This window comes from Panthera uncia (assembly GCF_023721935.1).
Source record: "Panthera uncia isolate 11264 chromosome D3 unlocalized genomic scaffold, Puncia_PCG_1.0 HiC_scaffold_8, whole genome shotgun sequence".
Lineage (NCBI taxonomy): Eukaryota > Metazoa > Chordata > Mammalia > Carnivora > Felidae > Panthera > Panthera uncia.
The window spans coordinates 26,256,436-26,281,671 of NW_026057586.1; the positions used below are offsets into that span (position 1 = coordinate 26,256,436).

At 37.0% G+C, this 25,236-nt stretch overlaps 1 protein-coding gene across 8 annotated transcripts in view; it reads left to right on the plus strand.

The window, feature by feature from the left end:
* SMAD2 (SMAD family member 2) overlaps positions 1–25,236 on the plus strand; it is an 86,558-nt gene that overhangs the window by 29,506 nt on the left and 31,816 nt on the right. For 7 of the 8 annotated variants that reach the window (XM_049620118.1, XM_049620117.1, XM_049620111.1 and 4 more), the window contains 3 exons: positions 21,512–21,601; positions 22,664–22,857; positions 23,968–24,102. In XM_049620118.1, coding sequence (XP_049476075.1) covers positions 21,512–21,601; positions 22,664–22,857; positions 23,968–24,102 — 419 coding nt within the window. The remainder of the gene's footprint in view (positions 1–21,511; positions 21,602–22,663; positions 22,858–23,967; positions 24,103–25,236) is intronic. The other variant, XM_049620119.1, reaches the window with a different exon arrangement.

Consider the following 25,236-nt stretch of genomic DNA (forward strand, 5'->3'; position numbering starts at 1 on the left):
ACTTAGACGAAGTTTCTGCCAGGTGACATTGCATTATGTATAATTTAGTTTATTCACACTATAGCATTTAGTCGTAAAATCAATCAGTCAGAACAATGAAGCTTTTCATAGATGCGAATTAGAACTTGGAAATTATGGGTAATAGCTACCTTTTATCAGCCTCAGCATCCAATTTGTCATTTTCTATGTGTTCTGTGTCTAAGTTGTGAAAGCACTTCTGATGAGGTGCAGGGTCCTGTGAAACGCAGTTGGAAATATGCTTTGCCTAGACCCTGCGCCTTTATCCGGTACCTACATTTACAGTTAGGAGTTTTGAGGGAGCTCCTGCTGCGGGACACTGGTATTCAGAGCTCTTTTGTGTACATGATATATTCTCACATGGACATTTTTATCACTTACCTTATCAGGGAAAACAGCCACCTGCTCTGAGACTTTTGTCTCTCCATAAAATCACTGAGTTGCACCCAGACTAATTAACGTCTGTAAATATAACATTTAACACCTGATACAATAAGCATTCTCTCCATTTGTTTTTTGTCCCATTAATGTAATGGCTTGGCTTTAAAGAATACATTGATCAACCTGGCTAAAATAATAGGCATTTAAGAAATTACAACCACCTTTGGTTTTGCCAGCATCCTTGGTCTGTTTCCAGTTGTACCTGGAGCCGTTCCAGCTTTGCTCAGACCATTTCTGTGTTACTAACCACATTCTGGGAGGATTGTAATTATTGGGGATGTTTAACCATACTGTTTACTCCTTCTCTTTCCTGTCCTGTGGTAGAGTGTTTCCAGGCTGATGTGATCCCCACTAGGGGTACACAAGAAAACGTACGACCATCTAAGGGACCTGAAATAGAAAGCACCACACATGGACTGTGGAGATGGAAAATAATAGTAAAACGCCAGTTTAGGATATCCTGCAATCTTGTTTTAAATCCTCTCTGGTACTTGGGCTCAAACGACTAGATGCCACATATTTCTTATGCTCTGTTCTTTTCGTTCTTTTTGTTTTCTTTTGTTTTCCCTTTTTCAGTTTGGATACTCTGTTGACCTAACTTTGTGTTTACTGATCCTGTTTTATGCTGTGTTTATTAGTCTGCTGTTAAACACATTTAATAAGTTCTTAATTTAAAATACCTTATTTTTCTGTTTTATTATATGTTCCTTTGATATTGTAAATTCCAACTCTCATTTGAAATTCTTCATCCATTTCTGTTTTTCTTAATCTTCTTTAATATTATTTATAATTTTTAATTTTTTTTTTTTTTTGAGAGAGAGAGAGAGAGTGAGTGCAAGTGCGCATGAGATCATAACCAGAGCTGAAGTCGGATGCTTAACCAACTGAGCCACCCGAGCGCCCCTGTATTATTTATAGTAGTTATTTTAAAGTTTGTTTGCCAGCTCTAATATCTGGATCATCTCTCAGTCTGCTTTCATCATTGTCTGTTCATTCTTGTGATTATTACATTTTCCGGCCTTTTACGTGCCGTGTAATTTTGACCGTGTGCCATATATTGCATGTCAGGGCATTATAGGTGCTGCAAATGATGGTTTTCACAAAAAGTATTTGACCTTTCCTATGTCAGGTGGATGGAGGGGCTGATCGCTTTAATCTGATCGGGGTTGAACAGGGTTGGGGCTCAGTTGCCATTTATTTGGATTCAGTCTAGCACTGGCTCATACCTTTTCTTTGAATAGTGCTCTCCTGGGATTTTCATTGAAAGCCTGGCAGGTCTCTGTCACCTACTCCCTCAAACACTGAGGGAAATTCACATCTTTCTTCCATGGTTTGAGTTTGGCTAATGAGCCTCCTATTGATTGCATCTTTAAATTCTGGCAGACATCTTTGAGGGAGGAGAATCCTGTGACTGTCCAAAGTTCTGTTATTCAGTAGAGTTTCTCTTCCCAGACCGAGCCTGACCCTTACCCTATTCCTGGAATCTGCAGATGAGCCCTGGGAAGGGAATGGCTCACAGTCCTCAGCTCACCTAGATGGGTTCCTTCTTACAACTTTAGTTCCTCCCGATCTCGTTACTTCAGTAGCTTTCCGATGTCTTTGCACAATTTTTTGTGGTTGTGGTTATCTTTTTCCCCCTAGTTGTTGCAACAGTAACATTAGCCTTCTGTGACCTGCTTATATCTTAACTGGAAGTAGAATTGTAACAGTATGTTCAAATGAGAATTCTTTGGTATGTTTTCAGAGACTCCCAATCTGAGATCAATAGATTGCAAGTAACCTACGTTCAAAACTGAGGTGCTATCTACCATTCAGATGTAGGACTTGCGCAAGGGGTTCCATGAGACAGGTGTTGCTCTGGTTAACCCATCACTCATCTCTAGGCGATATTCAAAAAATGCAGGAGCTTGTAAGAGGGATCCCATATGAGAACTTCTTTGGAGAGAATAGTAAGTGCTGTGGCATTCCCCCTTTCTTTCATCCATATTGAGAGACTTCAGGGCAACTCACTCCTTTGACTTACTGAGGTTTGGGAAATAGACTGGTACCTGACTTCCTCCTGAAAATGGCCAACCAAGTGGGAGACCAGAGGGAGCTGCCTCTGCATCAGTAGAATGAAGAGTAGGCCCGGTGAGAACGGCCTGCATGTTCAGGGTTTGATGGATCAGAGATGCGTGAGTTTTCCCAGGGTCCACGTAGACTTTACTAAGGTAGTGGAAGTTGTCTGGAAGTGATCAAGAGGCCCAGCCTGGAGAGTCAGAGCGACCCGGGCAGATGGGCCGGGGAAGTGCCTGCACTAGGAACTAGCCGCAGGTAAGAGGCAGCCCTGGGTTTCTGACCTTCAAGGGACCTGACCACCACGTTACCATCACATCAGATTTCAGTCTGATCAGCCCCATGAGACTGTTCCCTTTTCCTCAAAAATTCCCTCTTCCTGCTGCTACGGGGCCCTTAACAACGACAGCTGGGGAGTCCCGGAGGAGGTGGAGTTAGCAAAATTGGTAGGATGAAGTTTTCACTTAGATCGGGGTAAAATGTTAGTTTATGAAAAGAGATCTGTTGTTACTCCATGTATCTGGGTATGACTACAACAGCCCCGGGTTCTTTCTGAACTGTCATGCAGGAGCGGGGAGAGCAGACGGACGACCGCTTGTTGGGGGTGAAACGATGTGAGAGAGGGCGGAGTCCACCTAGTCTGGCTTGTCAGGCAAGCGCTCTATGTTCTTGTGGTGAACACTTGGGAATACAAGTTTAGTGGTGCTGGCGATGGGTAGAATGTATGAGGAGAATGGAGGGGCATTATATGCCATTCGCACAACACATAAAACGTCTTTTCCAAACACAGAATATTTGACCATGATACCAGTCAGCTTATCCAATGAGGCTTTATTTCCAAAGAGACTGTGTTATTATGATTCAAATTTTCTTCTTTCACCATCTGCCCCCCTCCCCAAACAGTTAGATTAGTCTTTCAGAATCCAACTTTAGCTCTGCTTTTGGGTGGTTATGGGAAGCCCTGTGCGCAGTGGTGGTCTTCAGGCTCTTCAAAAATTGAGATCCTGAATAATGTTTACATTAGAACAGAAATATGTAAGACTTTTGACTAACCCCCTCACCCTGTGCCTTTTTTTTTTCTGAATTTGGTTTATTTGTAATGGCTTTATATGTCTGTAAGAGGATATAATTTCTCCCTGATTTGATTTATTCCCAAGTTTGCCAGGCCAGTGCCAGAGGGGGTGAAGGGAGGCTATATTTGTGTTCAGGACAGTGTGAAAGTTCAGAAGTAGATACCGAACAAAAATTTATGATGCAAAATAATTTAAGTAACTAGAAAGAACTTTTTCCTCATAGTTTTTATGTGATGGCTTGTATAGTTTGCATTAACACTTATAAATAATACATTTATCTTTATATATTACCTACGCATTTTAACTTCTACACGTAAAAGCATATTGTCAACTTCAAAGTGTGATACAAATGTGACTTGATTTTTATTTTGTAGAATGCTAATTTTTTTAATTGTCAAATTAAAAAAGCGTTCTTTACAACCGAATACAAGCATCACAAAAATGTTATGACTTAGAGAGTTGAGTTTTTACAGAATTCTATTCTGTATTGCAATCCTCGTTTTATGCATTTAATCTTTTAAAAGATTGGAATGGTATGTACTTACATCTTCTGTTGGGATTTTTTTTTGTCATTTATGATACTTTTTTAAATTGTTAAAAACAACATATATATTAAAATGAATTTAGAAAATCCATCAGCTACATTATTTAAATGAATACTTCTGAGCCCATTTTATCGTCAGTTTTTTTTTTTTTAAGTGAAAAGTTTGTTTTTGGATGAACTTGAAATATGTGAGTGACTATTTTTAGAATTGATATTTAAATCATTTGTAGGGACTTCTGTGGTGGGGACTGTTTTCTTTGTGTGGGAGACGGTTTTCAAAGGCAGTTGAAACATCTGGCAGAGTCTCAAAGTAGTGTTCTAAACATAACATTTAGAGGTAAAGGTGAAGTAATTTTCCAGTCCTTACCTGGTCCTTCTTCTAAGAAGAGCGCTACCAAAACCAGAGAAGAAGAGTATCAACTTTGATTCTAAGGATTCTTTTGTCTCCTTCTATTTTGATTTGTGAGTGGCTGTGCCCATTTACTTGTCTAAAGAATTCTTTTTTCTTGAGAAAGTAACTCTTGGAGCGAAATGTCTAGTTTTTATAATTAAGGATAATCTACTAATGTTTTCCTTCTCTGGGATACTGTACCAAAGTTGTTGTTATTTTAGTTTTGTCTTGCTATGTTTTTATCACTTCTTTTTAATAACTATATAAGAAGCAGACTAGCGTCGATAATTAAGAATACAACTGGCTGTCTGGCATGTTCCTTTTTCTTGGTGCTTCTGTTGCCTCCTTTGTCCAGCGGGGTTAACAGGGCCTAATTCGTGGGTTGTTGGAAGCTTAAGCGATATATGTGCCAGGTCTTCATGCTGATATGTACATTGTAAAATGACATCTCTGAAGTGCTGACATCAGGAAGCCATAAATGTAAACGTGTAGCTGTCTAATAAAAAAGCTTCGTGATACATGTAGTAAAACTTGATAGAATTGATGGATCAGAATCACAAATCCGCACTTATAGTGGAGAGTGCAGTTAGGACAAAAAAAAAAAAAATCAGTAAAGACACAGAAGATCTAAGTTACACTATTAACTACTGACTTGATATTTGTAGACTACTGAATCTAATATCGGTGTGATGCACCATCTTCTCAAGTGCTCATGGTAACCTCACCAGAAAGACTATTTGCAGGGCACAAGTCTCAGTAAGTTTTGAAAGATTGAAATTGACAGACTATATTCTCTGCCAACAACAGAATGAAATTAGGAATCAACACTGATAAAACATCTATTAAAATATGGAGATTAAACAACACAGTACTTTGACCGATGGGTTATTTAGAAGAAAACCCTGAGAGAAGTTAGAATATAATTTAAATTAAATGATAATGAAATTACAGCATATCTGTTATGTGGGATGCAGCTGAAACAGTGCTTAAAGGGAAATTTCTAGCTTTAAATAACTACTAGAAAAGTTACCTAAGACTTTATCTAAGAAAGTATAAAAAAAGGTCAAAGAACATGGAGAGTAAGTAGAAGGGAAAGATAATAAAAACAAGAAATCGGTGACTAGAAAAGGGACAGAATTAATTATCAACACCAAAAGGTGGTTCTGTAGAAAGATCAAAAGTTGGCAACCCCCTCTTTGACTAATGACGAGAAAGATGAGAGAGGCCATGAACATAAATTACCTGTTGGAAATGAGAGGGGTATCTTTCTGCTACGTCCTACAGACATTTTTAAAAGCACAATATGCATACACTTTAGTAAATAACTTTATGCTATTAAATTTGTATGGTCAACTTCCTTAAAAAATGTTACCCCAGCTGATGGAAGAAGAAATGGAAAATCTGGGTAGCCTTATATCAATTAAAGAAACTGAATTCGTAATTGAAATCTTTATCACAAAGAAAACTCCTGGTATAGGTGGTTTTACTGGTAATTTCAAACACTGGAGCAAGAAATAACCTCAGTCTTGCAGGAACTCAGAAAAAAAGTTATTTTATGAGGCCATCATAACCCCGGTGCCAAAACCTGACAGATATGGTGCCGCCATAATTAAGAAAGAAGAAAATTGATAGATTAATATTTGTCAGGAACATAGATGGAAAAAAACCACAAAATACACTCCAGCAATATACAAAAAGAATACATCATGGGTGAGATGTATCCCCAAAACGCAAAGTTGATTTCTAAATTTCAAAAATTAGTGTAATTCACTGCACTAACAAAGGATCAAAAACCTATCACCTCACTTGGTAAAAAGTAATTGACAGAATTCATCCATTCATGATAAACACCCCCACCAAACTAAAATGTAAAGAGTTTTCCTCAGTCTGATAAAGGTCATTGAAGAAAAACTGACAGCTAAGAATACACTTAATCATAAAGTAGAGTTTTTTCCCAAGATCAGAAACAGGACAAGGATGTCCACTCTTGTGTTTTCATTTCATTTCATTATTTTAGTGGAGGACCTAGCCAGTGGAATATGAAATGGAAAAGGCATGAAGATCTGAAAGATTGGGTCACAACTCTTGTATTTTATAGATGACATGATTATGTAAGAAACCTTTTAAAAGGAATCTGTTTAAAAAACAGCTACTGAAGCAGATGAGTAAATTTAGCAAGGCTGCACTTTACAGGTCCCATGTATAAAAATCAATCTTTTTCGTAAATATTAGTAGCAAACAAATGGAAGTGATGTTAAAACAATGCTATGAATAGTTGCAGACTTAAAAGTAGTATCATTAAAAATTAAAATACACTTTTTTTAAAAGACACAAGATCTCTACACTGAAATTTCAAAACCCTGAGGGAAATTAAAGACAAATTGAGAATTCTTGTATAGGCAGGTATACTTTTACCAGAACGACACTCCCTCAGATAACAATTAGAAACTGCACAAGATAAAAAGAAAAACATAAGGCACTAGAAAGTAAACAAAAATAGACATATTTTGGAGGGGATTTGACTCTTATAAGAACGGGTGAATTTTCTGTTTTTAATAAGCTTTTTATATCCATGCAGAATGTGCAGGATAGCCAAAATGTCGATCGAAAACCCGCTGTGTTTTTTGTTTTTTGTTTTTTGTTTTTTTGTCCTGAAAAACCAGAGGTCAGAGTTTGGAACAACCACAATGACTGAAGAGTAAGGGGAGAATCCTAGCGAGGAGAAAGCTATGGAACAGAGCAAGAATCCCAGATTCTGCTTAAGAACTTCACCAGAATCACTAGGCTGACCCTTAAACCCTCACATATGTGGGGTAGACTTAGTGCAGCCTAGCTAATGGTAAAAAATTGATTTGACTTATTCAAAGACATAATTTGCAGTTTGAGTGCAAACAAATTATTGCCTGCTGGAACAAAACCAGGTGAGACTTACTGGAGAAATAAAACAGAATCTAGCATCTTTATCACACCGGTAACAGTGTCCAGCATATGGTCCCAAATTACTCAACATATGAAGAACAAAGAAAATGTGATGTTGTTTCAACAGGAAACCGGTGGAGACCAGCTCTGAGATGACCTACATGTTGGAATTGACAGACATATTTATGAGTTGGAACACTCAGTAACATTGTCAGTTTCTTCCAATTTAGTGTGATTCAAATTCATCTCCTAAAAAAGGTGTTTTTGTTTTTGTGGAAATGTAGAAACTTACCCTAACGTTTACATAGAAATGCACAGGGCCTAGAATATTCAAAGCAATCATGAAAAAGAAAAACCAAGTTAGAGGACTTAAATTCTCTTACTTCAAGACTTTCCATGAAGCCACAGTAATCAGTACAGGGTGGTTCTGGCATAAAAACATAGATAAATGGGATAGCATAGATAACTCCAAAGAGAAACATGGTTATTTGATTTTTGCGAAATGCCACAGCATTCTATGCCAACGTATAATGCTGGAAGAACTGGATATCCATATGGAAGAATGAACTTTGACCCCACCCATACACCATTCAAAAAATCAATTCTAGATGGATCATAGTTCTCATCTAAAAGCTTCTACTGGAAAATATATTTGAGTTGGGGATAGGCAAAGGTTAGTGTGTTTTGTTTTTTTTTTTTTTTAAGGTTATAGAAAGCTGTGGGAGGAATTTGATAAATTAGTCTTCAGTAGTAAAGGGATCTCAAAAAAAAACACTGTTAAATGAATAAGCAAATCACAAAGTAGAACAAAATATTTGAGAAACATATTTCTGACAAGAGGATTGTATCCAGAATTTATAAAGAATTTCTGTAACTCAACAGTAAAAAAAAAAAAAAAAAAAAAAAGATAAAAACCTAATTTTGAAAATGGGCAAAAGATTCGCTTACTTCACCGAAGAAGATATACAAAGGGCCAGTAAACCAGTGGAAAGTGCAATATTGTTAATCATCAGGAAAGTGAAAATTGAAACATTCTGAAATACCACTGCAGAACCACCAGAATGGTTGTAATTAAGTCAACTGGCCACACCAAATGTTGGTGAGGCTGTGGAACAACCAGAAACTCATAGATTGAAGGAGGGAATATAAAATGGTACTACCCACTTGGGAGGAAAGGTCTGGTAGTTTCTTCTAAAACTAAACACACATCTACCCAGTGACCTCTAAGAATTTCACTTCTAGATATTTACTCAAGACAAAGCACATGTCCACAAAAAGGCACATACTAATTTGAATGTTCATAGCAACTTTATTCATAATATCCCGGATCTGGCAGCAAGTCCGAACCATCAGTAAAAAATGACTTAAAAAATTGTTTATGTAATGAAAAACTCAGCACCGAAAGAGTAGACTGCTGTCACATGGGTGAATCTCAAAATCGTTAATGCTGAGTCAGAAAAGACAGATCTAAAGGAGAATATACTGTATGATTCCATATATAAAAGTTCTGGAAGAGATTAAAGCTATGGCAAAAAATATCCACGGATCGATGATTGCCTCTGAGGATGCTAAAGGGGATGGCAGGGAATGACTGATAAAAGAGCCTGAGGGATTTTCTGGATGGATGTTCTTGACAGGGTTGAGGGTTAACCCATTTATACAATTGATAAAACAAGATGGCACTCTTAAGATGAGTTTCACGTTACATAAATATTACCTCAAAAAAGCCCACAAGGGAGCAATGAATTCTAGTTAACGTATGCATGTTTAAGTGTCTAGATTTGAAATATCTGCAACTTAATTTTTAATATATCAAAAAATAAGATGGGTTGATAAATAGAGGGGCAAGGACCGAGGACAGCCCAGAACTGTTGTTGGAGTTTTCCAGGGAAGTAATGGGCAATGCCAGGTAGGTATGCTGAGTGAGATTAGGATTGGATAGTTTGAATAGTTTTGGCAGGCTCTGGACTGTAGGGCTCATTCCTAGCTGTCCAGTACCTAGCCCTGGGGTGATTTAGGGCAGGAGGAATAGTGGCATGATGTGTGAGAGTTTGAAAGAACAGTTATGGGTATGGGCCCTGGAATGGTTAATTTTTATGTAAGAGAGGTGCACTCACTAGAGAGTCTCTTGTTACCTCTAAGAGTTAGCCCTGTAATTAGCAGCTTCCCCATCAAGGCCCCCAATGCCAGGGTATTAATACAGAAAATAAGAAAATACAGTCAATACATAGTCCTCTAAAAGATTGAGGTTGTTCATTTATACCATCATCGTGCAGAAATGTGTACCATGAAAAATTTAGGCTCTTAAGCCAGCCAGGGATGGATGTAAGTCCTGGTTCTTATTTCAATAGCTCTGTGACCTTTTGGCTTATTTAACTGTTCACAATTTTTTATTTGAAAAATAATGGTGATGTTAACTTTATAGGGTTGATAGGAGTATAAATCAGATAGTATATGTAAAGTACTTTGAATATGCCAGGTACATAGTAAGTACTTAAAATAAGTGTTGGTAATGTTTTAAGTTTTCTGTAGCCAATGAAAATTTCTTAATTGTTTACTTGGACCTTTCACTGATTTGTTAAGGACAAGAGTGTTCCTAATGCTCCTTTCTTGGTGATAGAAGGAAGGCAAAAGACCTATCTGGAGGTAGGCATTTTCTTTTTTTCTGTTTCTCAGCTCTTAGCTGTATAGTGATGATGACGTACACAGAGAGGTATAGCATGTGTAATTATAGACACTTTATTTAAAAAAAATTTTTTTTTTTAACTTTTTTAGTTTATTTTAGAGAGAGAGCATGAGTTGGGGAGGGGCAGAGAGAGGGAAACGCAGAATCCGAAGCAGGCTCCAGACTCTGAGCCGTCAGCACAAAACCCGACGCGGGGCTCGAACACACAGACCGGATGCAAGATCATGACCTGAGCTGAAGTCAGATGCTTAACTGATTGAGCCACCCAGGCGCCCCAAGACTTTATTTATTTATTTTTTTGTTACAATGATCAGTTCTTGATTCCTGAGCTATTTAAAACACACACTTTAGTCTTCGCTAGTCCTATATGAAATGAAAGGGGTGTTGTGTTGTAAGTAGAAATAATTATGGATGGGTAGTTTCAGATTTTTCCGTGGAAGTCCGTATTTCATGAGTACATCTGTAAACGAGCTGGAGCCTCGAGTGAAGTTTGTTTTGTTGATATCATACTCCTAATTTGTTACCCCCTTTAATGTCACTCAGTGTGTTCAGCGTACCTTGTAGTCTTTCCACTATGACAACCTGGATTCTTCCTCTTGATTGGTAGAAGAAATACACTCTTTAGGCAAGAAGGTAATGAAAAATAATAAATTGGTAAAACAGTGAGGTTTATTGCTTTTGACAGTGGTAGTTGAGCTGCGTCAGTAAATCATGCAAATAAGGCAAGAACAGTAATACTTCATGGTATATGAATCAATAAATATACATGTCCTTAATACAGTATGTTAATTAACAAACATAATGTCTTTTGGAACCAAAGTGGTAAATTGTTAAGAGATGTGCACCTAAAATACTTCTGCATGTATATAGTTGGTAAATTGTACACTAGATTTCAATTTTTAACTTCAGTTTTCAAAGGCTGGTTTATTCTTAGGTGAAGAAAAGCTTCAGTGTGTTAATTTTACTGATATTTACTGTGAAAGTTTACTAGGGAATTCTGGGAATTTCTGCCAGGTTTACTAACAAGTAAACCTAGCTAATCTGGCTGTTCTGTGATCAGTGATACATTGTATGTCACACGACTTTTTTGGCACTTTAGCGTCCTGATGATTTTAATAACTTTTCCAAGCTATTTTTTTTTTAATTCAATCTGTATAAGCAGGAAGTTCACACAGGTGATAGGGGATAATCTGCCTTTAAGAAATTGTGTTGCATACAAAGGACTGCAGGACTTGCATGAGATTCTCACATGGGCACGCTTGCTCATCTGTCTGTGTATTGATGCAGGGACAGCATTGTAGATGATTTACGGTCTATTACATCCAATTTCAACATAGTTTGCAACAGTCTATGTTAATTGCTTTAGTGAACAACATCAAACTTTGGTCAGGCAGAATTTATCTGAGATGTTCATGTTTTTAGCCACTTAGCTTGGTATTTTTTAATACTTAAGAGTTTTTAGAGTGTCTTGAAGTCAGATGGTCAAATAAATTAAGGAAATGTTGAGGGCATGTGTCTGGGATAGTGCTGTCATAATGATAATAAAATTCTATACTTCTTTGGGGTATATGACTTCAAGTCGGTTTATTAGTTTAGCATTCTCAGATCTATCCTGTATTATTATTATTACTCCTAAATAGTTTAATGTTGTGCCAGTAGATGCTTTTCACATTCAGGTACTGTACAGACATTTCTTGTGGCTTCCCTTAATACTGTTTAAATATGTAGAAACAGAATGTAGTGTAAATTTAAGCCTATCAAAGAAGGCTTACGTATACCGAGCTCTGTAACCAAGAAAATTCTGATGTCGGTTCGATGAATGATGCTGTTTTTCTGTTGATACTGGTTTTCTGTTTCCATTGTGGTTGTGGTGCCGCACGCCACCCGTGACTAAAGTTCTCAGGAGGTCAGTGTACTGCCACGTGCCCAGTGTTGCTAAATTCTCCTACTTCTTTTCTCTACAACTGCTGTGAAACATAATTTAAGTAGCACACACCCCGATACCATTTGGCCTTTCTGGTGTGATGTCATCATTTGCACGTTAAGTTGATCTATTTACCCTTGGTGCTGAGGTGCTTGTAACAGATCCAAACCCAGACGTTGAGGTGATAAAGCAATAAAGACTGGGGCTTATCCTGGTGACCCATATCCCAGGGTATGTGGATATGGAAGTTACTATTATCTCAGAATAAAAATGTAACTTAAAAAGTTACTGTGGGAACCAGACACACCCTTGCAAGTACTGTAGTTGAGATGCCCCGGTATCCGTAGGCTTTAGTCCTAGAAATGCTGATGTAAGTTGGTATTAAAGTAAAAGCTTAGAAAGCTCTTGGTAGAGTGAGAGCGTTGTTTGGTAAGATGTGGACTAGAATCCTGGCCCTGTCTCTTGTTAGGTGTATGACCTTGTTCTTTTATTTTCCCTCTGAGGCTGAGGTTTTTTTTTTTTTTTAATTTAAAATGAAATGGCAATATATAGCTTGCAGGTTATTATAAGGTCCATAATATTAAAAGTCTTACCTGTACCTGACATGCAGTAGCTAACTCAGGAAGGTAATTGTTAGTCCATATTTCATGGATCCCAAGATGACCATGTTTTCACCTTGGGATGGATCTTGTAAGTAAAATTAGAAGAGTTTTTTCTTTTTCACGTAACACAAAATAATGTATTTTAAATAGGTGACATTCTAGATTTATTGAAATAGGGAATGTGTAAAAGATCTTTTATGTAGTTGTTACCGTCAGTGCTATTTCTTTAACATTTTTCCTGCACTTGTTTCTTTTCACATTTTTATAGGAACTGTCTATACTTGCAATTACAAGTTGCCACTCCTTATTAACAAACTGAAAATCCGAGAGAGCCATTTTTCTGCACTGTTACTTAAAATAGATGTCTTAGTATGATTAGGAGTTTGGTGATCCAGTTTTTAATTTTTTTGTTTTTTTAATGTTTTTTTATTTTTGAGAGAGAGACAGAGCGTGAGCAGGGGAGGGACAGAGAGAGAGGGAGACACACAATCCAAAGCAGCTCCAGGCTCTGAGCTGTCAGAGCGGGGCTCAAACTCACAAACCACGAGATCATGACCTGAGCCGAAGTCTGATGCTCAGACTGAGCCACACAGGCACCCCTGTGATCCAGTTTTTATGCTATAAAAATACTGATTTAGTCACCAGTACCTTGTTACTAGCTGGTAGGTACGCAGAGATCTTTGGGAGCTCAGGGTCTTATGGGCAAAATAACATGTGGTTATAAAGAACCAATGTTTAAGGAAGAGGGGGTGATTGAAACTTGCCTGACTTAATCCCCTAGACTCCGGTTGGTCTTAAAAATTGACCTGGTTTGGTAGGCAAACCGAAAGAATTAATAGTGAAGACAAAAGGAGGCTAGGAAGGGGCTGTTGATATAAATGCATGTAGAAGAAAATGGGTTCCAAAGGTCCATGTTAGAGAGAGAAGACATTGTGCCAGAAGAGAATCAACAGGGCTCCAGCTGGCACTTTATCATCTCCTGCAGCGATGCCCAAAGTGAGCTGAAATGACACAGAATAGGAAATAACAATCTGTACTTACGCTTAGTTAACTAAGGTTAGAAGCAGATCTTTTTATAGAAATGTCAAGATGACTTGACTTGCATTTAATTCTGTGGCAGTATTTTCTTTTGTTTCATTTGTTTCATCATAAAAGGCAATATATTCAGTGGTTTAAAAATTCATATACATTTATACATACACATACATGCATGCATACCTACAAACAGCAAACATTGAAAAGCCTTCCTTCTCACCTCAGATAACCTCTGTTCGTGTGTGTGTGTGTGTCCTGTATGTGTACACAAATACTTACAGATATTTCTATTTGTCTTTTTCTTTTTTTTTTAACAGATACCTTACTGTACATACTGTATTTGCTTTTTTGCACTTACTATGTATGATATTTTAGAGAGTTTTCCCTGTCAGTTCAGAGGGAGCTTTATCATATACTAAATTACTGTATGAATATTTGTGTGTTGCTACTTTCCATTTTGAGTTTCATTGAGTTCTTTTGGGATTTTTCTTTGGTTTGTTGTTGTTTTTGTAGGTTCAGTTTTCGAATGGCAAAGTACATAAATCATAAGTGCTAAATAAGATGAGATTTGACAAATGCATGTACAGGGTATCAAGATAAAGAATATTTTCATCACCCAGAACATTCTTTCATACTCTTTCCCAGTGGTTTTTCTGAGGCAACCACTATTTGAATTTTTTTTTTTTTTTTTTTTTTTTTTTTACTTTCAGTTTGGTTTTTTTCCCCCCTTCTAGAACTTCATGTGAATGGAATCATTCAGTGTCTAGTCTTTTATGTTCATCTTCTTTCAGCCAACTAAGTCTTCCCGAGATAAATATATCTCATCCATGTTGTATCAGTAATTCTTTTTCAGGATTGTTTTGCTATTCGAGATCCTTTGCACTTCTGATCAGCTTTTCAATTGTTATAAAAGTATCTTGCTGAAATCGTGATTGGGATGGATTTGAAAAAACATAGACCAATATTATCAGGGAATTAGGGAAAATAGACATCTTAATATTGGGTCATTTGATCTTTAGAGACAGGGTAGGTCTTTGTATACTTAGGTTTCTTTAAAGTTTTTAGATGTTAGTGTACAGGCCTTATATATCTTGCATTAAACCTTTTGTCTAAATATTTTGGTTTTTGACACTATCATAAATGGAATTAAATTTTTTAATTTTCAAATTGTTTATTGCTAGCATATAGAAATATAATGGATTTTTATAAGTTGCCCTTATATTCTGTAGCATTGCTAAATTTACTAATGAGTTCTAGAAGTTGCTTCAGAGATTTTCTGTATAAATAATTATATTATTGTCCACAAAAGCAGGGTTTCTGTTCCAACTTTCTTGAGATTATTGCCATATAACATGTAAGTTTAAGGTTTACAGTGTGATAGTTTGATGCACATTTACTGCAAAATGATTACCTCAATAAAGTTAGTTAACACTTCCATCCCCTCACATTACCTTTTTTTGTGGAGGGAGAGAGAACTTTGTAAGATCTGTTCTCTTAACAGTTTTCCAATATATAGTACAGTATTGTTAAGTATAGTCACCATGCTGTACATTAGATCTGCAGGATTTATGCATCTTATAGCTGAAAGTTTGTATCCTTTGACCAGCATATCCCCATTTTTCCCACTCTCCAGCCCCTGGTAACCAACATTCTGCTCTCTGTTTCTTTGAATTTGGCTTTAAAAAAAAGTGGTTTTATTTCTTCCCTTCCAGTATTTTTTTACTTTTTCTTGCCGTATTGCACTGGCTAAGACCTCCAGTACAGTGCTGATTAGAACTATATCATTGTTGATTACGTCGTTAAAGTATTTCTTCCTTCTAACATAGTTTTTAAGCAGTAAGTTTCCCTTTAATCATTACTTTAGATTTAGCACCCCCTCTCCAATTTCTTATACTGTAGATTCATTGTCATGTATTTTCTAATTTATTTTGTGATTTCTTCTTTGACCCATGGGTTATTTAGAAGTGTGTTGTTAATTTCCAAATTAATTGACCCTTCAAAAATTTTTTTGAAAGAGCGAGTGTGCAGCAAGCAGGGGAGGGGCAGAGGGAGAGAAGGGAGAGAATTTTACACAGGCTCCACACCCAGCATGGAGCCCAACTTGGGACTCAATCTCATGACTGTGAGATCACCACCTGAGCCAAAGTCAAGAGTCAGCTGCTTAACCGACTGAGCCACCTCCGTGCCCCTAATTGACCTTTTTTTTATGGCCCTAGCATACAATCTCTTTTTCTTATTGTTCCCTGTACACTTGAAAAGGATCCTGTACATGTCACTTAGATCAAATGGTTGGTTGATAGGATTGTGCAGCTCTTCTGTGATATATGGCTTTTTTTTTTTTTTTTCTTTTTGGCAGCCTATTCAAAGAGTTACTGAAATTTCTGATTGTCGATGTGTTCATTTCTTCCTTTAGGTCTGTTAGTTTTTGCTTCATGCATTTTAAAACTGTATTTATATTTGTATTTATATTTATTTAGAGAGGGCACAAGTGGGGGAGGGGCAGAGAGAGAGAGAGAGAATACCAAGCAGGCTCCACTCTGCCAGTGCAGAGCCCAGTCTGGGGCTCAAACCCATGAAGCCATGAGATCATGACCTGAGCCAAAACCAAGTCAGACACTTAACTGACTGAGCCACCCAGGCGCCCCTAACACTGTATTCTTAGATGCACATAGGATTGTTAATGTCTTCTTATGAATTGACCTTATTATGAAATATGTTATCTCTGATAATATTCTTAGTGTTAAAGTCTTATATTTCTGATATTATGTTTTATTAAGCTTATTGCTTGCATGAATTGTGTATTTCCATTCTGATATTTTCAGCTTATCGATATACATCTTTTTTGTAGATGTTTTATATCTTGTATTCATTCTGGCAAGTGTCTGCTGCTTATTGGAATATGTGGTGTATTTATGTATTGTTACTGATGTGGTTGGATTTACCCTTTTACCCATTACACTTTATTCTTTGTTTTCTATTATCATCTGGTCGTCTTTTCTTCCTTCCTTCCTTTGAGGTTAATTATTTTTTAGTGTTTCATTTTAATTTTCTATATGCATTTTTTCTCTGTCTCTTCCCCTTTTCAGGGGCTAGGGTTGCTTTCCCAATGACAGTATGAATCCTTAGCTTTGTGACAGTATAGCTGTTTTTAACACGTCCTTTTGTTTCTGTTGCTGTTGTCCTACAAATTGCATCCACATACTTTTAGAGTTACAATTTTTGCTGTAACCAGTCATCTCCTTTTTGTAGGAATTAAGAGAAAAATAATTGTCTTTTACATTTTCCTGCATACTTAATACTTTCTAGTTCTCTTAATTTTTCTCAGTGATTGAGAGTTTTCATCTGTTGCTGTTTCTCTTTATCCTGAAGAACTTTCCTTTAGCATTTCTTTGGGCAAAGTCTGCTACAAATGAGTTCTCAATTTTTGTTTACTTGAACATATTTTTGTTTTGGCTTACTATACGAAGGATATTTTTGTGGGGTATAGATTTTAGGTTGAGTTTGTTTTTCCTTTCAGCTCTTTAAAGATGTCCCATTGTCTTTTGGTTTCTGTTTCTGATGAGAAATTGTTACTCATGTGCTCATGGCTCTGTGTATGTGGATTGTTCTACTCCAGCTGCTGTCAGAGTTAAAGCCAGATACTGTTTCAAGGTGGTAAAAACAGATTTTATTCAGTAATCACAATGGTAGGAGAAGAGCTGAGCTCAGTTTTGATTTGCACAGAGGTGACTGGGAGAATAGGAGAGTAGGCAGCGGGAATGAATAGAGGCTTGAACGGAGTTAGGGAACTGAAAAGTTACCAAAAAAAAAAAAAAAAAAAAGGGTTAGTGGGTTGGTTGGTCAGTGTCAATGTGGCCGTCTGTGTCTGCTAAATGGCATTTCTCAAGTTAGGCTTCTACCCTCTCTCTGAGGGTAGCCTGGGATACAGAGGCCTTGTCCTTTCTGGTGACTGATTACATTTCAAAGGAATGGATTTCAGGTGCTTGAGAAAGACACTCCTGAGTTGTAGGAGACACATAATACATCTCAAAGAGACAGGAAAAGGATTGACAAGTGCGAGTTTTTAAAATAAATGCTCTAAGGAAAGGAAGTCAGGGGCCTAAGGACAAGTGTTGGTTGGAACAAACGGTAACTTCTTTTGGCCGCCTTGACCTTTTCCAAACAGGAGCTCAAAAGGGTCTGGGTCCTATGAGGGACTTGGCCTTAGGCTCCTAAAAGCCATGCTAGAGCTTAGTTAAGTGTCTTAGTGCAGGAGTTTAGATGGAGTCCTTGTGCCAAGAGTTTTGTAATTCTTACCACTTTGAAGATTTTCTTTTTATCTTTTAAGTATTTCGACAGTGATGTGCCCAAGTGTGATTTTCTTTGTAGTTAAACTGCTTGTTATTCACTGAATTTCTTAGAAGTATCAGTTTAATTTTTCACTGAAGTTGAAGATGTTTTAGGCATTATCATTTCAGATATTTTTTTCCGGTTTTTCATGTTTCCTCTCAGAACTGCACATGTTATTGAGACTATCCTTTTTGTTATTCAGTCTTTTTTATTTTGGTTCTTCTGCTTTGACAGTTTCTATTGACTCATCTTCAAATTGACTGATTGTTGTGTCTTCTCCAACCATCAGGTTCATTTTTTATTTTTGATTTTGTAGTTTTCAGTTCTAGAATTGCCTTTTGATTCATTTTGATAGTTTTCATCACCAACCGAGATTCCTGTCTGTTCATTAAGTCTGTGAACATGTTCACAGTAGTTACTTTAAAATCCTGGTCTTTTAGGATTTTGAGGATCTATTTCTATTGGCTATTCTTTCTCTTGACTAGGGGTAACATTTTCCTATTTCTTCATATGTTTAGTAATTTGTGCTTTTTATACTGGATATTTGGAATGAAATACTGTAGAGACTAAATTCTGTTATCTTCCTCTGAAGAGTTTTGATTTTTGTTCTAGCAGATAGTTTTGGTCGGCCTCATAGTCCAAACAGTCTGCCTCTGATGTAAAAGCAACAGTTGAGATTTTAGCACTTGTTGTTTCCGGACTTCCAAATGCAGGTTTTCGGCAGGCCACATAGTCTCCCCCATGTATATAGTTGACAAATCAGTCGAGGATTTGGGCAGAGTTCACATTCATATTTTGATCCCCCCCCCCCCCCCGCATGACTCCTTCTTTATAGGATTTTTCCTCTTCTTTTTTCAGCCTCTCTGGCAGCCCCAGATCCATTCTCTGATTATTTGTGCAAGTCAGTAAAACTGTGGTTTTCTGCTTAAGGTCTAGTTGCCCTGCCTAGCTTAGACTGTGGGGCTATCCTTGGATACAGGGCCACATAAATGCATCTCATTCACTTTCCCCTCTTGCAAAGGTTTGACTTCCCTTTGATGTTGTCCTTTTGGTCCCTCTCTACCATTTTCAAATGGTTGATTTTATTATATTTTGTTCAGAGGCTGTCATTATTGTCTGAAGGAGGGTTTGCCTAATTAAGGCTACTCTACAGACAGAACCTCTATTTTGTTTTATTCGTGTACTCTTTTGCTAATTGTGTACAGTTTCCATTGAGAATTTATATTGTGTTTCAGAGTTCTCTACTCTTCTTTGTTAAAGGTTTCCTGATCATTCTTACTTATTTTGGTATGTTATATTTGGAGTAATTTTGTCTGAGCTTTTTACTGAGATTGTATCAAATAATAAATTCGGCAGAATTGATGTCGCTATGATGTTGTCTTCCTGAATAGGAAGATATGCGTTTTTCTCTTTGCTTCGTTTCCTTTGTGTTCTTCAGTAATAATGAAAATGTTTCTTTGTATAGTTTTGCCACATTTGTACTTACATTTATTCCAGGTGCTTTTGTGTTTTGTTATAAATTGATGCTTTTAAAAAATACTTTTTCTTATATAAACAAGCAAAAATTTTGCTAGCTAGAAGGAAATTTATTATTTTTAAGTAAACCTTCCAATTGTGGAGAGAGATGTTACCATAAACAGTAGAACTGAGGCTTAAGTATACCTTAATATGCAAGTTGGAAAGTGGCAGAGTTAGGCTTGGGATCTAGGTTGGCCTGCCTGTTGATTGATTGCATGTTCTGAACATAATGTTGATTATTTTCTGATTTATTTCAAGGCTTGAATAAATGCACAACTTAAGCTTTTCTCTCTTTTAGATTCTGGTTCTGTGTCAGTGTCAGAATTACTTTAGTGAAATCTTCATTCTACTCTCATAGGAGCAGAGTTGCCTCTGAATCTAATCTCTTGTTAATAATTTTCCTTGGATTATTTTCAAAGGCTGAAGAGTAAGCTGTATACCTTTCCTTCTGAGGTTTAAATTCAGATTCGTAACACTCTAGAATGTAGGTGATTTTGTTTGTGATTTAAGCTACATGGTGCTATATGTTCTCAGTAGACACTTGATAAATATCTTAGAAGAACCATGTGTGGTCATGGGTTTTATTTATAGTCAGTACGTCTTTGGGGGGGAAAGATTAAATCATTTTCCAGTTTCTTGGCTTTTTCTGACTTTTGTCTTTTGGAAAATGAAAGATCGATTTCTGAAGCCTGAAAAGCGAGAGAATCTGTTAAGTATCTTAAAAGGGTGCTGGGGAGTATCAAAAAATGCATTTGTAAAAGCCAACCAGTATAGTTGCTGTGGCCCCCAAGGCATGGCCTGAAAAGTGTCTGGAGGCCCTGGGAGAGGCCCTGGAGCCCTGGAGCCACAGGATGTGTGTTTTCGGGCCACAGGAAGGCGGCACTTCTCACCATTGTCCTTTGAAATGTTGATTCAGTTAGCTCTTTAGCAGTGTGTGCACCTGGAGTTTAATCAGTTGTTTGATTTTATTTTCAAATACTGTTTTGAAACGATTCTTCCTCCTCTTTGAAATTTTGATGATTTTGTAATATGAGAGAAATGGAGTTTGAGTTTGTTTCAGAAATTACCTTTTGACTCTGATTGTAAAAGTACAGCTTCTGACCTGAGACACGTTGACAGGCACAAGTTCCCATTCCAGACTGCCTTTGAAGGTCTCCTTCCCTCCTCCCACAGATAAGAAGTTACTTTGAAATTGTGGCAGGGAAAATAGGGAGAATTATCTCTGGGCATGCCGATGTTCTGGAAGGAGATGTGGAAGAAAAAGTTTGAGACCTTTCTGGTCTGTGTCTTTCAGGTGCATTGACTTTTGAAAACGAGACACAGCACATCTTTTATATCCGTCCTGCCATTTTAGAATTTGGTACTTTGACATATCCTCACAGCAGTTTCTCAGAACTTTTAAGGTGGTTATGCTCTGTTAGAATGACTTCAAAATGCACTTCCTTCTCCATCGTAGCAGTAAGAGAGCAGTAATAACTTCCAGTAGAACTGAACGTGAGTTTCTCAAACAAATACTGTGAAAATATTAACTTTGGGTATGTATCTAATTTAAGTGAAATTTTTCCTGTATTAAAAAGACCAGTCGACATCCATTTTTAGCTAAGTTTTTAAACTAGATTATAAAACGACGCACGGTTAGTAAGGCTGATGGCATAGGTATTAGATCTTTTGCTGTGAGTAGTGGAAATTGGAAGGGGCATTATAGGTATGATTTCATTAAGCTAGAGAGCATTGGTGTTCACATTTTTAAAACATAATCATAACTTATCTGGAGTCACATGTTCCATTTTATTGGCTTCCTTCATATAGAAAATATAGAAACCAGCACTAAAAGCCCGTGAAAAAGTGAAGCAATGTATATATATTTTCTGGGTGAAGGAAGTATTCTGTACATTTTCCATGTTTTACATCATGGTATTTTGAATAACCATGCTTCCATGTTCACATCAATTTTTTGTTTTTCAATTTATGCACAGCACTTGCTCTGAAATTTGGGGACTGAGTACACCAAATACGATAGATCAGTGGGATACAGCAGGCCTTTACAGCTTCTCTGAACAAACCAGGTGAATATTCTGCCCTCTATGGAATCCTAGCAATCTTGGGGCGGGGGGGCTGTTTTGGAAGACCTGTAAGGGGTTGCTCAGTATCATTTTGCCTAGGATGTTTCCTTAATGTAAATAAGGCATGGCATTTAAAATACCTGCTTGCCAGTATTAATGATATATTAAATGTGTCAGCTGCTGTTTTGATCAATGAAATTCTACTTTTGAATCTTCTTTAAATTACTGCATCCCCTAAAGAATAGGAACTTCGATAATAACTATATTCTCATTTGATTTTGAGACTAGATTATAATCTGTTGTTGGCCTAATTTTCAAGTAGATACCTAACCAGTTTTTGCTAAATTTCTTGCTATCATCTAAACTCATCTTTTTTATACTAATAAGTACGTAGTTATTTACCAAGCCCCTCCTATCACAATTCACGCTAGGCTAACTCATTTTTATGTTCTCTTTTTTTTTAAAGTCACCTTATTCTCTTTTTGAGCATTTTGGTATATGTCCATTTCATCTCATCATACTCATCACCATCTGCATTTATGTGTGAGCTGTAGGAATATACCTCGGTCCTCAAAACAGTCACAACTGGGTAATGAGTTACATTAGATTGAGTAAGTTACTTTACATCATTGTTGGTACTTCCCATTCTTCACACTAGTTCCTTTTTTTTGATAACTCAGTCACCTACAGTATCAATGCCCTTCAAAGCATCCCTGAATAAGAGTTTGATTTACTCAAGATAGAAGTTGACAAAAAGTTTTTCGAGCAGACTCTATGATCCTTTTTTTAAAAAACTCAATTTCTTCCCAAGTGGTTAGCCATTCATTGACATCTGAGTCATTTATGTAGCCTATTTATGAGAAACATCTGTAGTGTGGTGCTGCTTGCTTTTATATCCGACCCATTAAATAGTACATTTTTCTTCCTTGTACTCACTAAAACTAACTAAATGTCTGTCATTCCTTTCTTTATGCTCTTACTGTATTAATTTAGCCCAGTCAGCTGCGCCTGTTTTTTTTTTTTTTTTTAAAGTTCCCACGTTTCTTTCCCCTTGCTTCTCGACAGGTCTCTGGATGGCCGTCTGCAAGTGTCTCATCGAAAAGGACTGCCACATGTGATATACTGCCGATTGTGGCGTTGGCCTGACCTTCACAGTCACCATGAACTCAAAGCCATTGAAAACTGCGAATATGCTTTCAATCTTAAAAAGGATGAAGTATGCGTAAACCCTTACCACTACCAGAGAGTTGAAACACCAGGTAGAAAAATTAGATTTGTTTCCTTGTTTTAAATTAAATGCTTGAACTTAAGTAAATGAGGCACTGCTATGTAATTGCCCCTGGGAAATTTTGGTGTAAAATTGCAATAAATCACCTGAAATTTAGTGTATTATTTGGTAATAATTAAAACTACTTTTAAAACGTTTTAAATGTGGGAAAATAAACTTGAGAGGATAAGAGATGTCAGTTTCTTGGGATAGCATACTCTTTGACCTCAAAATTACATATCCAGAAAATTCTTTTTTTTTTTGTAATGTTTATTTTTTTTGAGAGAGAGAGAGAGTGCGCGTGCATGGGCTTATGAGGGAGGGAGGGGCAGAGAGAGAGAGGGAGACACAGAATCTGAAGCAGGCTCCAGGCTCTGAGCTGTCTGAGCTGTCTGTGCTGACAGCTCAGAGCCTGACGCAGGGCTCGAACCCACGAACTGTGAGATCATGACCTGAGCTGAAGTCTGATGCTTAACTGACTGAGCCACCCAGGAGCCCCTATTCAGGAAGTTCTAATCTCCGGATTCACAGTCCGGTTGGAACTAAACTGATACACCTCTCTACCTGTCTGCTGCCTGAGCTGTTTTCAGTCATTGTATTCTTTAGTATTTTCTTTGAAGTACTTTAATGGTATCATCTGTATCTAAGCAGATTGTGAAATCCACAGCAAGACTTTTAGTTTACTTAGTTAGCTGCATACTTGAAAATTTTAAAATTTTCAATTTCAGTACAGCTATGTTTCTAGAAATGGCCTAAATCTGACTTCACAGATCTTCCTGCAACTTTTCCAGTGGGGATATATGAACTCTTACGGTAATGTTATAGCATTATCAGAATGTCCTTGTTCCTCAAAGTACAGGATAAATTGAAACTTGGAAATTTAGATTCTGGACTCCATGGCAAATTAAAACCAGTCAGATTTGTCAATTTCTTAGGAACTAACATAAGGCTAAATTGATGGACCCTAAATTTTTAAAAACTAAGCAGGCTACTTCCTTTTGTGTGTGTGTGAATTTTTTTAATAAAGGTCTGGTCTGTCCCCCTTCCCTGGTGCCCATCCTGTGCTCTTTGCCATTAACCTGGGTTCCTTTTACTCGTTCAGTTTTGCCTCCGGTATTGGTGCCACGGCACACCGAGATCCTGACCGAACTGCCTCCCCTGGATGATTATACCCACTCCATTCCAGAAAACACTAATTTCCCAGCGGGAATTGAGCCACAGAGTAATTACATCCCAGGTATTTTCACCTTCTGAATCTCCTGAAAATTGCGATAGATAAACGGATTTTGTTCATAAACATTCACATACTAGTAAATTGTGATTTGACTTAAAAAAAAAAATGCTTCTGGATTTTGAATAGAAAAATCTGCTTTGTTGGTTGATTATTTTGTGAAATGTATAAGCCTCGTACTTTAAACACTTTTGTCTGGAGAAAAGTTTTACTTTATATTTCATTTTCTTTTGCAGTGGCTTTAATCAAAGTACTGTGAGAAGCAGAAAAGAAAAGATCTTAGTAAGTTTGTCTTAGTTGTTGAAGCTAAGAGAGATGCAGAATGTAAGCAAAATAACTTGTTCAGGAAAAAGGTATTCCTGAAGCAAGTGTAACTAAAAACCACCCAAATAAGCATTTTCATAGATAGCTTGATAATGTTAAAGAGAAATGTACTATGCCTATAGAAGATAAAATATTTGAGTTCCTACAGATGTAGCAACACTGCTGTACTGAAAATCATAAATCCTCTAATTCGGTTCTTTTTCATCTGGGCCCCAGTCACCTCTGCGGGAAGTGAATGAATTTAACTACATGGTTCTCAAATCCCGCTCAGATTATTGTAGTACGTGATCTAATAATACGCCACAACGCACTTTTAGTTTTCACTGTTCTTTTAGGAGAACAACTAATATTTTCTTACTTTCTTACTTTGTGTTTCCCTTTTTTGTTTTTTGGGGTTCCCCCCCCCCCAGCAGAAATTAAAGGTACCATATTCAAATGGGTATGAAGCTATCCATTGGATATTTTAATGTCTCATTTTTTTTCTCCTTTTGTAACAGCGTCTCCATTCCACTCTTATTTTCAGTATACAACAGAAAATACATAAGGAAGTTAGTTTCCAGTACATTTAAAAAAAGATCTCTTTAATATGTCTCATGGAAGAAATGCTTGTTCGTTGACAATTTAAAGACATAAAAAGGATTTTTAAAAATAGCTAAATTTAAGGTAGAAAGTGTTTCCCGATTGTTTTAATGTGCATAATTTTTTTTTTTTACAATTATTTTGTTCCAGAAGAGGGCTTAAGACTGCTTTTTAGGTTGCTAGGAGACACGCTTTTTGAGAAGTTAGGAGGGCAGGGCCTAGAGCCGGGTGGAATGC